At 40.5% G+C, this 14,653-nt stretch overlaps 1 protein-coding gene across 2 annotated transcripts in view; it reads right to left on the minus strand.

Annotated features, from left to right (window-relative positions):
• Positions 1 to 7,289: 7,289 nt before the first annotated feature.
• The window catches only part of caskin1 (CASK interacting protein 1), a 379,139-nt gene continuing 371,775 nt past the window's right edge, over positions 7,290 to 14,653 (minus strand). For both annotated transcript variants that reach the window (XM_055651672.1, XM_055651671.1), the window contains one exon: positions 7,290 to 13,361. In XM_055651672.1, the coding sequence (XP_055507647.1) occupies positions 13,265 to 13,361 (97 nt within the window). In that variant the 3' untranslated portion in view covers positions 7,290 to 13,264. The remainder of the gene's footprint in view (positions 13,362 to 14,653) is intronic.

Raw genomic sequence — 14,653 nt, forward strand, 5'->3', positions numbered from 1 at the left:
AGAACACACATTGCCATCTTGTTATATGTTCCATCAGCATTGAGTCTACTGGCTCTCAACAGAAATTATTCCCAAAGCCTGCAAACAAGAATGTTAACATTATTTCCATCTCTTTACTGGACAATTGGTGTCTTTTTGGTTGAAATTTTAAGACGGGAAATAACAATTTCATCTTTTTTTTTGGTAATATGACAATTAAACACTTGACACTATCCTGTATAGTCTGTTTGCTGGCTGGATAGCGCACAGCAAAAAAGCTTTTCGCTGTACCTCAGTGCACATGAAACGAAACAAAACAATTGCAATCTTTGGGATGAAGTTAAGCCGCAATCTGGCTAGTTTACTTGAGCAAGCAGATGGAACCTCAGTTTATTCTAATCCTAATATTTAGAAAAAAAAGAATGATTCCAAAAATGTTTTTCTTGTTTTACTTTGAGTGTTTTAGGGCTGAATTAATATTTTGGGGAGAGGGTTTTTTAATGGCAGTCTGGTCAGCCACTATTATAAAAGGTGTTTGGTGATCAAGGGCTGTATTGCACACTTATTCAGAGTATCCATCGTTGAAGCCAGTTATGTTAGAATTCTGTTTAGTGTTGCTTCACACGTTGGCCCCTGGAATAACTACGAATGATTAATGTTTTTATTAAATGGGGAAGATGACCTTGGCTTTAACTTGTTCCTGCATTATACACTCCTACTTCCCATCTGCTATATGCAGACTTCCAACCTACAAATATCCCCCTTTTATTTAATAATCTTATTTCCTTCCTTTCCCCCTCCACCCCCACCCCCCCCCCCCCCCCCCCCCCCCCCCCCCCCCCCCCTGTGTTCCATCTGGACGCATGCATATCACCCCCATCCCTCTTTCACATTCTTTTCACTGGCTTCACAATTCTCTCCTCTTCTATCCTTTATCTCACACTTTTTGCCATTTCATCTCCGGCCTTTATCCAACCATCTACCTATATTTTAAAAAAAAACCCTCATCAGTATCCACTCCTTCTCTCTTCCAGCTTTACCCCTCTCCGCTCATTTGTCAATCAGTCTGAAGAAGGATCCAACCTGAAATGTGCAGGAAGGAACTGCCAGATGCTGGTTTACACCAAAGATAGACACAAAATGCTGGAGCGACTCAGTGGGACAGGCAACATCTCTGGATAGAAAGAAATGGTGCACCTGAAATGTCACCTATCCATGTTCTTCAGAGATGCTGCCTGACCTGCTGAGTAACTCCAGGACTTTGCAGTTTATTTGTAACCCACCATCTGTAGTTATTCGTGTCTATATTTTTTAAACGGCTTTTCACAGCCACAAAACCGTGGGTGCAACATCACACCCAACAAAGTATTTTGAACGGCTGGAAGTTTATTGTAGCAGTTTATCTGCACTCAGTGAGATTGTACGGGTGGGGATGGTAAATGATCTTGTAATGGGGAGGCACTTTGTGCTGGAGTAACGGCATGTCAGGCAGAACATGGATAGGTGATGTTTCGGGTCGGGACCCTTCTTCAGACTGGGAAGAGATTGTAATGAGGTGGATTTGAGAGATTGAAATTGGCAAAAATAATGAGAAGGCAGTTTGGCTTTTTTTCTTGGCATCTTGCCAGGGGATCACTTTACATGCATTTTATAGAAGACAAAAGAGGCCCTGTTTTACTTTTCATTTGAAAAGAATTAAGAATGGAGGAAAATGCCAAAATTAGAACCCGAGTATGAGCTTGATGTTTGTCTAAGATCTTAGTTGCTCTAAAGCGGAGCCAAGCAAAGTAACTATATAAAAACAAACATTTTGAGAACATACTGACCTCGCAGAAATCTACAGAGCAAGATCAATATTCATCTCAACTTCCCTAAGCTGGTTATTAACTATAGTTTGTGGAATCTTGTTTGACGATTGTCTGCAGCATTATCTACCTTGAAAATGACCAAACTTCCAAAACATTCTCATTAAAGGCAAGGTGCTTTATGGATAGCCTTTGATTATGAAATGTCATAAAATGTGTCTTTCAAAGAAAATCTAATATTTCTAGGAAATCAATTAAATATTAAATATAGCGCCTGAAGGTCACTGCCCATATTGTACTTGGATCGTAATTTAATAAGATTTATTTGACTAGTTTTGAAGAGGTTACAGGAAGATCTGAAACAAGTATATAAATTATGATGGGCATAGATAGGGTAGACTGAATCTATTTTGCAGGATGGAAAAATCAAAAAGTAGATAGCATAGATTGAAGGTGAAAGGGGCAAGGTTTAAAGGAGCTGTACAGGGCATGTTTTTTGACACATGGCGGTGAATGCCTGGAAAACGCTGCTGGGGGTGGTGGGGAACGCAGATGCAATAGTGCAGTTTAAGAGACTTTTGGATGCGAACATGGATGTGCAAGGGGTGTTCATAAGTCAAAGCAGTAGAATTAGGCCATTCGGTCCATCGAGACTACTGCACCATTCAATCAAGGCTATCTTTCAATCTATCTTTCCCTCCCAACCCATTCTCCTGTGTTCTTCTAACCCTTAACACCAAATATCTCTCAGTCTCTGCCTTAAAAATGCTCAATGGCTTGCCCTCCACAGATTCACCACCCTCTGACTAAAGAAATTCCTCCTCCTCTCTGTTATAAAGGTATGTCCATGGAGGGATATGGGTTATGTGTAGGCAGATGTCTTGGCATCATGTTCGGCACAGACATGGTGGACCAAAGGATCTGTTTCTGTGCTGTACTGTTTTGTGTTCTAAGATCAGATCAAAAGCAGCCTCCATATTAAATTGCCCCAGCCACTATAAGTGACTCCCTACACTTATCCTAGAATGTGTCTTGGGCTTTCTCATTGCTACAGTTTCAACATCTGTTGATGTATGCATTATTTTTCGTGGTAAATTCTTTCTCCTGCTCCTTTGTCTGAATTATCTTTTGTCCCCTATCAAGTTCATCTTTCTTGTGCACTCTTCACACTCGCGTCTGGCTTCTAAACATCTCTGTTTCCATTATCTCCCACAGCTATAAAGATTGAAGTTACAACGGCTGTGTCTTTGGGAGGCAATCATTGTTGATTATCCTATTCAGCTTCAAGATACCACAGTTTTGACTGCCTTTTATATTCTGCCTTTTATATTATGTAGTCAGCAAGCCCAGAGTGGAATCTCAACTTCCATATTTTCTGGAAGATGTGGCAGCTGTACAGTTGCAATTTTCATTGAAAAATATGTTGACCCTGATGCAGTAAACGATATTTCTTCATTTTATTTGAATCCCTTGCGTGTCTTATATGGTTGGAATGAACAACTTGAGTTATGGATAAATTCACATAGTCAATGAAGAATGGGCATTAGCATATAAACATAAGAACATTTTCTGATAGCTAAGCAGTGGTCTACTTTGGACTTTTGAGGTGCTGCATGGAAACAGGCCCTTCGGCCCACTTAGTCCAGATTGACCAGCGATCAACCAATACACCAGCATTATCTGATGCACTAGGGCCAATTTACAATTTACAGAAGACAATTAACCTACAAACCTGCTCATCTTAACAGAGTGGGATGAAACCAGAACTCCCGGAGAAAACCCACTCTGTCACAGGGAGAACGTACAAACTCTGTACAGACAGCACCCGTAGTCAGGATCGACCCTGGATCTCTGGTGTTGTAAGGCAGCGACTCTACCACTGTGTCATCCTATATTGTTGGATTGAACAACTTTAGTTAAGGATGGATTCACGTGGTGAATGAAGATTGAAGTTACAACGGCTGTATATATTGGTATATAAGCATAAGAACATTGTTAGATAGTTAGGGAGTGATCTGTTCTTAATTAAGATGCTGTGTCTCAAGTCCTATCACCTTCCTGGTCTCTATAACACTTTATCCCCTTTGAATGTCCAAAAATCTATCAGTGTCAGTCTCAAATGTTATCAATAGAAAACTCTAAAAACTTAAATCCTCTCTGCCTAGAGAAATTTCTTCTAATTTTAGCCCTAAATAGATGCCCCGGTAAGTTGAGACTGCTTCCTGATTCTGGATTCTACTGCACGAGGGAACAGCCGCTTGACATGTAGCCTACCAATTCCTCCCAAAATCTTTCATCTCTGTGAAAATATTTATCATTCTCGTGAACACAAAAGAATGTTAGCCAATTTTTCCTCAACTTTTGCTGGCTGGGCAAACCAATCAATGCTGCATCGGTTAAAGGCAGATATATCCTTCCTTCAACACAGTGACCAAAACTACAACTAATACTACAGATGCCTTACAGCGCCAGAGACCCGGGTTCAATCCTGACTACAGGTGCTGTCTGTATAGAGTTTGTACGCTCTCCCTGTGACCTCATGGGTTCCCTCCAACACTCCAAAGATGTGCAGGTTTGTAGGTTAATTGGCTTCGCTGTAACTTGTCTCTTGTGTATTGGACAGTGCCAGTTTAAGGGCTTGTTTCCGCGCTGTATCTCTAAAGCCTACATGTGTAAACTGAAAGTCTTATTTAATTGCAGCATATTATTTTATGAACGCCATCGTTCTGCAATAGAGGTCAACATTCGGGGCATTACAAAAATTGTCGGGAAATGGTGTAAATTCAGCAGGAAGATTCTTTCTCCCACGTCTGTGGGATGTCTCTTTATTCCTGCTTCCCCTCTATTATAGTTAACAGGACCCTTAACTCAGGTCATTTATTTCTGTCACCCCAACTCTCATTCTCTCTGCTCCTGGACAGAGGAAGGAGAGTAAGTTCATACATCATAGGAGCAGAAGTAGGCCATTCGGCCCATGGAGTCTACTACGTCATTCAATCATGGCTGATCTATCTTTTCCTCTCAACCCCATTCTCCTGCTTTCTCCCCTTAATCATTGACACCTTTATCAATCAAGCCATTACATCCCCACCTCCTGTATTTTTTATCTCCCATATTTATCGGAGGCAGTTTTACAACTGTCTAGGGTTTTGGTTAGACAGTGCCTGAAGCACTGTATACAATTCTGGTACTCTTACTCTAAATATACTTGCCACGCAAAGATGGTAGTGAGGATTCACTATACAGGCTCCAGAGATGGTGGGTCTTCATTGAAATATACAGGGAGAATGTTTCCCCTAGTTGAAGTCTAGAACTAGGAGACGTGGTCTCTGAAGGAGAGGGTGAGCCACTTCAGACTGAAATGAATAGGAATTCCTTCACTCATTCTTTGCCCTGGTTAGCAATGGTGGTTCAGTCACTGGCCGCATTTAAAATTGGTATTGAAAGATTTCTGAATATTACAGGATTCAAAGGATACGAGGTTAGGACAGGAAGACAACAACCACAATCTTACTGAATGGCAGAGCAGGTTCAAGGGAATAAGAACAAAGAACATAAAATGTAGGTGCGGAATTAGGCTATTCAGCCATCAAGTCTACTCTGTCATTCGATCATGGCTGATCTATTTTTTCCTCTCAACTCCATTCTCCTGCCTTCTCCCCGTAACCTTGGTCACCCAAACTATTCAAGAACCTATCAATCTCCACTTTAAAAATGCCCAAAGTTGTCTGCGGCAATGAATTTTCTTCTTTGGAATGGTTGCTTTCATCTGTCTCCTATCTCTAACTTTATTTAATTCATGAATCTGTGTTGGTATTTTTCATATGAATACAGAAATTCCCCGACTTACGTTAGGGTTACTTCCCGCGGAAACCTGCGTAGGTCAGATGTTACGTGAGTTGGAATGGGAGTGCTACTGTGTGTGTGTACATTTATTTTTCGAAGATGAGACCAGGTGGGAGTCTGAGACCACAGGGAAAGCTCTGACCTGGAGACCACAAGGGAGCGTCCACGAGAACAGCTGACTGGCTTGCAGAAATGGCTGCATGCGCAGTGGTGCACTGCTACCAGGGCTACTGAGTACCGAGATGTACATCTCAGAAATAGAGCAGAGGGCTTAAAGAATTGCTTAAATAAATATGCATAAGTTGGGGAGTGCCTGTATTCTGAAGTGAAGTTCAAAGTGTACAATTTCCAAGTGAAAAATATTCTTTTAAGTTTCAAATGTTCATTTCCTTAGCCTCCACACCTCTGTCCATCTCTCACCTAGAGGCCCCTGTTTCACCTTTGCTCTGTTCGTTTTTATTCATTAATTCATTCGTCATCGTTGAAAACATTAGCGCGTAGCGGTGCTGGCTTCCAACAAGAACGGTGACGGACGCACCACACATCTCTGTCCTCCAGTTCCTGCGGACTCCCGCCGTTGGAAGTATAGGATTTTGGTGTGTGTGCTTTATCATCATTCCTTACAATATTATGTACGACAGTGATCGCAACTTCTACTGAAGTGTGGATGGCCATAGGCTCGCTAGAAGCTCATCCGCCCTTTGACAGGTTTTTGGTCCTGCTGGGGTCCACAGCTGCCACCGTACCTCACAAACCAGGTGGGTGAGATGGTTTAGTCGCCGACTATTTGACCATGTAGGTAGCATGGGATTATATGGGTATTCTTTATCCTGGCTACCTACCCTTTCCACTAATACAATGCCTCAACCCAAAACGTTGATAGTTCCTTTCCCCCTCCCCCCACCCCACACAGATGCTACTCGACCTGCTGAGATCCTCCGGCATATGATTTGTCTTTCGGTCCAGGTACAGACTTTTGGGTCTCACTCTCAGTCTGAAGAAGGGTACCGACCTGAAACATCAGTTATCCATGTTCTCCAGGGATGTTGCCTGATCCGTTCAGTTACTCCAACATTTTGTGTCTCCTTGGTAAACCAGCATCTGCAGTTCCTTGTTTCTACTCTCTATCTCTTGGATCCTCTGTTCACTTATTAACTTAGTTTAGACTTTAGAGAAGCAGCGCGGAACCAGGTCATTTGACCCACAGTGTTGGTGCCGACCACGCTAACACTATCCTACACACTAGGGACAATTTACATTTTTACCGAAGCTCACTGCTACTTAACCTACAAACCTGTACATCTCTTGTGTGTGGGAGAAAACCGGCGGATCCGGGGAAAACCCATGCGGTCACAGGGAGAACTTACAAACTGTAACTTACAGTCTGTAAGGCAGCGGCTCTACTGCTGCACCACTGTGCTGCCCCTGTCTCCAGAGGAAACAGCATCTGGGCATTTACCCTGTCAATCCTGCACAGAATTTTGTACATCTTAATTAGTTCACTTCTCATTCTTTGAAATATCAACGTAGGCCAAACTTAAACAATCTCTTAACAGGACTACCACCTCATTATAAGGAGTCAATCTTTGCTGCATTCAATCTAAGGCGTATATCTTTGTGAATTTTTTTTTTTAAATGAAGGGAGAAAGTTAGACAGAGTGCCCTTTTAACATTTATTTAGAGCCAATGGCAGTAAATGCAATCAGTCAAGCACAACACTGCCACATGCCTGTCATGATGGTAATGATACAGTCATTGGCAGAGTCCACAGGACGAACATATTTTGCAACCAGCCCACTTGAGGAAATCCATTAAAAACATAGTCCCTTTTTTTTACAAGATAAAAATAAACCAGGTTCCCGGAACACATTGAGTGGACAAATGTCTCTCCTTTTAACTTTCTGTAAGATCGAAGTTGCTTCTTGCAGGTAAGACTGACAAGAAATGGAATCCTCTTCGAACATCACGACACACCCAACGACATTAATCACTTTCAGTAGCACACGGATAGCATGAAGCGTCAAGATGCATAGCTTTACATAATGGAAATACAATACAGTTTCATAACTTAATAAAAATATAACAGTCATACAACTTTTTATGGGATTTCTAAATTTTTTGTTACTTTTTTTTACAATTTACATCGGCAATTTTTCAGGCTTTGAAGAAATTTCAAAACTTTGACAAACACACTGGGTCATTGGACACAATATAAGACAATTAATAGCTTAAGTCCGAGAATTACAATTGACACTTTTTTTCAAACCACAGGCAGACGCATTCATTGTAATTCAGGCATTACCCCAGATTTTATACACGGTTTGTACATTTGTTATTACAGCAGGAGTGTTCTACCCGAACACCCATACAACTAAATTTGAAATACAACTCAATATCATAAAGTAATTAACAAAAGAAATCTTCAACGTAAACAAGGCACGTCATTGTTCATTTAAAAAAATGCATACAATGTTCTGCTTCAACATTAAAAACACCAAACGAAAAATAATCAACAAAATTATAATGACAATTTAAAAACATCATTTATATATATTTTATTTAAAATGGCTTCAAAATAAAGTAGAATTTTACAGGAGTGTTATTTTCAACTTGTGCTAGAGTAAATTTTAATATATAATTTAATATAGAATTTTGGGTCAGTAAAATCTCTCAACTATGAACAGCAGTGTTCACAAATATTTTAAATATTTCTTGTTTTTTTTATCTTAAGAGGAAAGTGATGTGGATTTTCAGAAAGCCCACCAATTCACTTTATATCATCTATTGTGCACACGTTTACTTGCTTATATTTTTATTTTTATGGATATGGATTTCTTTTTTATTGTAATGTGTTATTCTTGCCACAGGGAGGCAGAAGATGCACATCCGGAACTGGCGTATCTGGCTGCAAATCTTTACGCTTCCAACATAGCCCAACCAGCCGGTGCAACTAAGAACCTGTGCGAAAGCCCTTTGGGATCTTTGAGCCTACGTCCCAACCTGGGATTTATATATAGAATATGTTCTGCTTGTACTTAACACTTTAAGGTGGAGAATGGAAATAACTGAGTCTGCACTGCTCCGTCAGTACTTTTGCATCATTCATCGTCTCCACTACATGAACCACATGGTGTGAAAACAGACCAGGCAACTCTTCTAAGCCCGTTCATTTCATATGGAAAGTTAACTTGATAATCTCAACCGATAAGATGAAGGCAAATGATTTAATTTTAAGGGCACGTTCACTTGGTACATCTGAGCCGTAAACGTGTTGAAAGCAGTTGAAAAGCACTAGGTGACAAGCCTTGTGTGACTCTGGTTTAACCTGTCATATTATTTGAAATGTCTAATTAGCAAGAGATCAGCATGTGAACGTAGAGAACATGAAATGTAGAACGTAGGGAAAAGCAGAGAGTGACGGGCCTTTCTTTTGAGTTTCGCTTCATTTTCTTGCTAGTCTGATTTTACATATTAATGAAGAGTTATTTCTACCAAAGGCATCTCATTGGCAGCTCCTGCAGTAATACGTTATGTTCAATGGTAATTTATTGTCACATGTACCTAAGTAGAGTTGGTAAAAATACTGTGTGTTCCTCAGTTCTCTTGGGCCTTGGACTTTTGGAATCTGTGCAATAAGGGTTCTTGGCAAAGACAGACTAAAATATAACAAAAGCACCTTTTTTTTTGAATGAATTATTTATATATCAATGTCTTTAGTTGACTTGGTGAATCTAACAACTTTATATATATATATATATTGAATAACAGTTTTAAAATCATAAATGCCCATCCAGTATACGATTTGAATTTACTGAAAACAATCAGTTAAATATTTTTCCCCCCCCAAAAAAACATAATGTACTATTGATGGAGAAAGGATGGCCTCATATCTTCTGCCTTGGCAAACCAAAACCAATTGAAACTTTGGCAATATAGCTTCCCTGGCAGTGATGGAGCCTGCAACCTTTGTTGCCAACATTGTCGAATAATCTGCGTTCCACAGTGAGCCCTGTGGTCCTGAATCAGCTTTAAAGAAATCAGCGAGCAGTAAGAGTGTTCAACAAACCATTTTGGGCATGGAATCTAGGCCCAGAGAAAGTCATTATACTCCACGGATACATTTGAGGGAGAAATCCACTCAGCTGACATATTCCCACAACGGTAGTGAGGGTGTTCTGAATCGTTGGAAGTGATATCCTTTAAATGTAAGGCTTTTCTGCTCTCTCGTGGATTCCACGGCACTACTTAGACTTTTGAGATACAATGCTGAAACAGGTTCTTCGGACCACCACGTCCGCTCCAACCAGCTATCCCCATCCACTAATGCTATTCGACACATTTGGGACATTTTTTACAATGCTACCGAAGCCAATTAACCTACAAATCCGTACGTCTTTGGAGTGTGGGAGGAAACCAAAGCACTTCGAGAACACCCACGCAGTCACGGGGAAAAGGTTCAAGCTCCGTACAGACAGCACTCGTAGTCAGGATTGAACCTGGGTCTCTGGCGTCGTAAGGCAGAAACTCTACAGACGCGCCACTGTAACGGGTAGAGCAGGGTCATTCTCCCCAGTGTTCTGTCCAATATCTATCTCTCAATAAGCATCACTAAAACAGATTAGCTGGTCGTTGTTTTCAATGCATCATCCATGGGTAAACAGCAGCACCTATACTTCTCTATCTGCAAAACCACTGCTTCAATCCCGCTCTACAGACTGGAGGATATAATCTAGGCTGACAACCCCACTGTAGTACTGAGGGCATACCGCACTGTCTGAAGTGCCATCTCTCTGATGAGATGCTACCCTCAGAAGCTGCCTGCCATCTTGGATGTTTGTAAAAGATCTCATGGCATTATCTGGAACCAAACATGGAAACATCTCTTGAAAATTCTGGCCAATATTTGTTCTTCAAATAAAAGTATGTTTACCTGTTCATTTATGTCACTGATGCTTCAGAAATATTGTTATCAAAAAAGTTGTCTGCCTTGTTATCTACATTATGCTGTATTTCAAACATAATTAGTTGGCTTTAAAGCACTTTTGAATATTCTGAGGAAGAAATAGGTGTTATATTGATGCAAGGAATTGAAGGATATGTATCATGTACAGGCTGAGGAGATTAGTTTCACTTGGCATCATGTTCGGCACTCTGCTGCTGCCTGTTAAAGTACTTTGCACATGCATGGCAATAAATCGCCACCTGTTCAACAGCGCAGTGGAACATTATATGGCCTACTCCTGCTTCAAATTCTTATGTTCATCACACAGATTGTGATAGCTTGCCACCATCTCCTCAATAAATTCCAAGCTTGCCAGTGACACTCATAGGTACAATTACATAGGTAAAACTCAAGGTAAAATTTTGAACAAGAACAGAGGTTCGCCCTTAACATCATGGCCAATAATTTAATCATCTGATCATTTCATATTGCTGTTTGTAGGTCTTGCTGAATGCACATTGATTGCCATGATAACCGTAACCATTCTCCAGAAGTATTTCAATCACTGTGACATGCTTCGGGATGACCCAATTCTTTGAAAGGTGTTATATAAATGTAAGTTTCTCATGTTTTGGCAGTATTTATATGAGAGCTGCTGTTTTCTATTTATTGATCTGTATGTTTTGAGTTGTGATTTTCTTTGAGAAGGTGCTGCTCTCTGACTTTTGGTTTAGTCTTTAGAGATACAGTGCGAAAACTGGACCTTCGGCCCACTGAATCCATGCCAACCAGCGATACCTGGACACTAACACTACCCTACACACACTTGGAACAATTTACAATTTTACCAAGCCAATTAGCCTACAAACCTGTATGTTTTTAGAGTGTGGGAGGAAAGCGGAGCACCCGGGGAAAACCCACGCAGGTCACGTTGAGAACATACAAACTCCATACGGACAGCATCCTAGTCAGGACCAAACCCGGGTCTCTGGTGCTGTAAAGCAGCAACTCTACCGCTGCGCCACCATGCTAACCGTGACCTCTCTTCAAATATTCTCTGCCATTCAGCTAAACAACCATTGACCATATGTGACCACAGAAAGTGAATGGCGCAAACTAATCAACTTTGGCAGGGCTGATGGTTAACACTTAATGTGACTTCAAGGTTACTGCAAGGGGATTTGCTGATAGGAGTTATTGGATAGAGACCAGGAACAGGCAATCTGGCCAAATAGACCCTTTTTCTGGGCGCTCTAAGCTAGATGAATGTAGCTTCCAAATCCAGAAACAAATATCAAATCAGGTACTGTCATGGGTGCAGTACTTATCAATTAATCATTCAAGGCAGCTCTCTAACTCTCAAACATAATTTCATCCTAACCAATAATGTTAATCCTTCATCAAATGTCTCCATAAAAACCATTTCCCACATTACAGCAGTGACTAGGCTTCAAAGATCATTCCATTGGTTGTAGAGCACTTTGTAATGGCCCAAGACTATAAAAAGCAAAGTAGAAATGCTTGTATTTCTGTCACAAATCACTCAATCACCCACGTCAAATCTCACAAAAACTCTGAAAGTCTTAACTCAGGTCTTCTCATCACGGAAGCTGCAGATTGCTCTCTTTTACACTTTATGCCATTTAACTGACAAAGCTAACAATGTGTTATTTATTCATTTATTCATTGGCATAGGTGGCATGACCAACATTGATTGCCCATCCCTAGCTGCCCCTGACCTGAATGCGTTGCTGGGCCATTAAGTGGATGATCAAGTGGATCATCACATTGATGTGTAGGGAGGAACTGCAGATGCTGGTTTACACCGAAGATAGACACAAAATGCTAGAGTAACTCAGCAGGTCAGGCAGCATCTCCGAATAAAAGGAATACGTGACATTTTGAGTCTCACATTGATGTTAGGCTGGAGTAACACATAGGCCTGATTAGGATGGCCTATGTGGACCAGATGAATTTTATTACAATCGGATAGTTTAATGATCACCATTTATATTAGCATTTTATTCTAGATTTATTTAGTTACATCTAAACCCAAGGTTCTGTGGTGGGATGTGAACTTTTGTCTCCAATCAAATGTTGTATAATTATTGAACCACTATACTACCAATGCATAACTATCAATGAATAAGTATCATAAACATGTCATTTTAAATCCCAGCTGTTTCTCTCACTGGCCTTTCACCCAAAGGGAAAAAACACCAACTTGAAATGTAAAATCACAATTCAACCAAGTCATTGCGGACTTGTTTAAGTTGTCATCGGCTGCGATGGATGTTTTACAAACCTATCTTATTCCTCGTCTATACAGTGTACATATACTATAGTTTGCATTAACACTCTTTTTGAACCGTAACTTTAGAAGTTTAAACATTTTCACGTTTGCGAGATCAATATTAAAACAGTTGAACCTCACATCTCTGCTTCAATTTCATATCCAAATCTTGAAACCTTGTTTTCCTTCAAAGATGATATCAGTGAATTCACAGATCTTCACGCGGTAAGATCCTGAGGTAATATAAACTTCCATTGTTTGGTGAATTGTGCAAACCAAAACAAAATCAAATGGGTTCAGGAAGGGAAATTGTGTCCAAGACTGGTCTGGGTAGGATTTCAAAGATCATTGTGCCCACATTGAGTCCTGAGGTTTTCCTGCCATCTTTCTTCCCTTCCTTCATTCCAACATGGCGTCCAGTTGATCTGCCAAATCATCAAACATACTGCCGATGTCGTCCAGGATGCTGCCTGTGCTCTTCACCTCAGTGGCCGGCCTGGCGAGAGAAAGTACATTGCAAGCTTCACTTCAAACTTAGTCAGAAAGCCTAATTATCAAAGCAGCCAATTTCTGCTGCATATATGTGTGCAATATATATACATTTACTTCATTTGAAGACAGTTAAGATGGCACAACAATGCTTCTACTTTCTGAGGAAACCGAGGAAATTCGGCATATCTCAAATGACTCTTACAAACTTCTGCAGATGCGCCATCTGAAGCATATTGTTGGCAACCTAAAGGTGGCGACTCTTTGCATACTTTGTGTACGGTATGCAAAACAAAGAATCTCACTGCGACATGCCACATGTGATAATGAAGTAATAAGAAAATCAATTCATTCATTAATACATTCATTCATTCATTCATTCATGCATTCAATCATGTATGCATTCATTCATTCGTTCATGCATTGTCAGGTTACATCACCGGTGGTTTGAGAACAGCTCTGCCCAAGATTGCAAGAAGTTGCAGAGAGTTGCAGAAGTAGCCCAGTCCACCACACAGACCAAACTTCCCACCACTGTTTCCAACTATACACCAGGCTGCCTTGGAAAACCAGCCACCATAATCAAAGATTTGTCTCACCCCAGTCATTCCTTCTTCTCCTGCTCCCATCCAGCAGAAGGTACAGAACTTTGAAAGAACATACCACTAAACTCAGAAACAGTTAATTTCCTCTCTGTTATCAGGCTTTTGAATGGTCCTTCCATTATCTAGGGGACTGGCTGATTCGCCTCCAACCCATTGTGGACGTGGGACTTTGTATATGAAACTGATGTGCTACAATGCTGAGAACTATATTCTGCTCTCCTCTATATTCTGTATCTTCCTCTTTGCCCTATGCATTGTACTTGATATGATTGTATTTATGTATGGTATACCTGATCTGTTTGGATAGTATTGCAAAGCCAAGGTTTTCACTGTACCTCGGTACACATGATAATAAGAAACCTAAACCTAAACGGAGAGTCTGCCTCTACTTGGCATCTTTCATTCCTCTTTTAAGTTGCTATGAGAAATATATATATACCCATTTGACCTTTTTTATCATCTCAATGTAGCTTGGCATGATTTTCTTTGTTTGATAGCATTTGTATGAACTGCAATGGAACATTACTGCTGTGCTAAATGTACTGTATAGATAAATGGAAGTAATGTGCAGTCTGTTGTCTGTGGCTATTAGAAGCTCCATTGGCTCTGCTCAACATGCTTTCATTAGGGAATTTTACAAAAACAAAGGAATATCTCAGAAGAAGGGTCCTGACCAGAAACGTAACCTATCCAT

This window comes from Leucoraja erinacea, chromosome 20 (genome assembly GCF_028641065.1).
Source record: "Leucoraja erinacea ecotype New England chromosome 20, Leri_hhj_1, whole genome shotgun sequence".
Lineage (NCBI taxonomy): Eukaryota > Metazoa > Chordata > Chondrichthyes > Rajiformes > Rajidae > Leucoraja > Leucoraja erinaceus.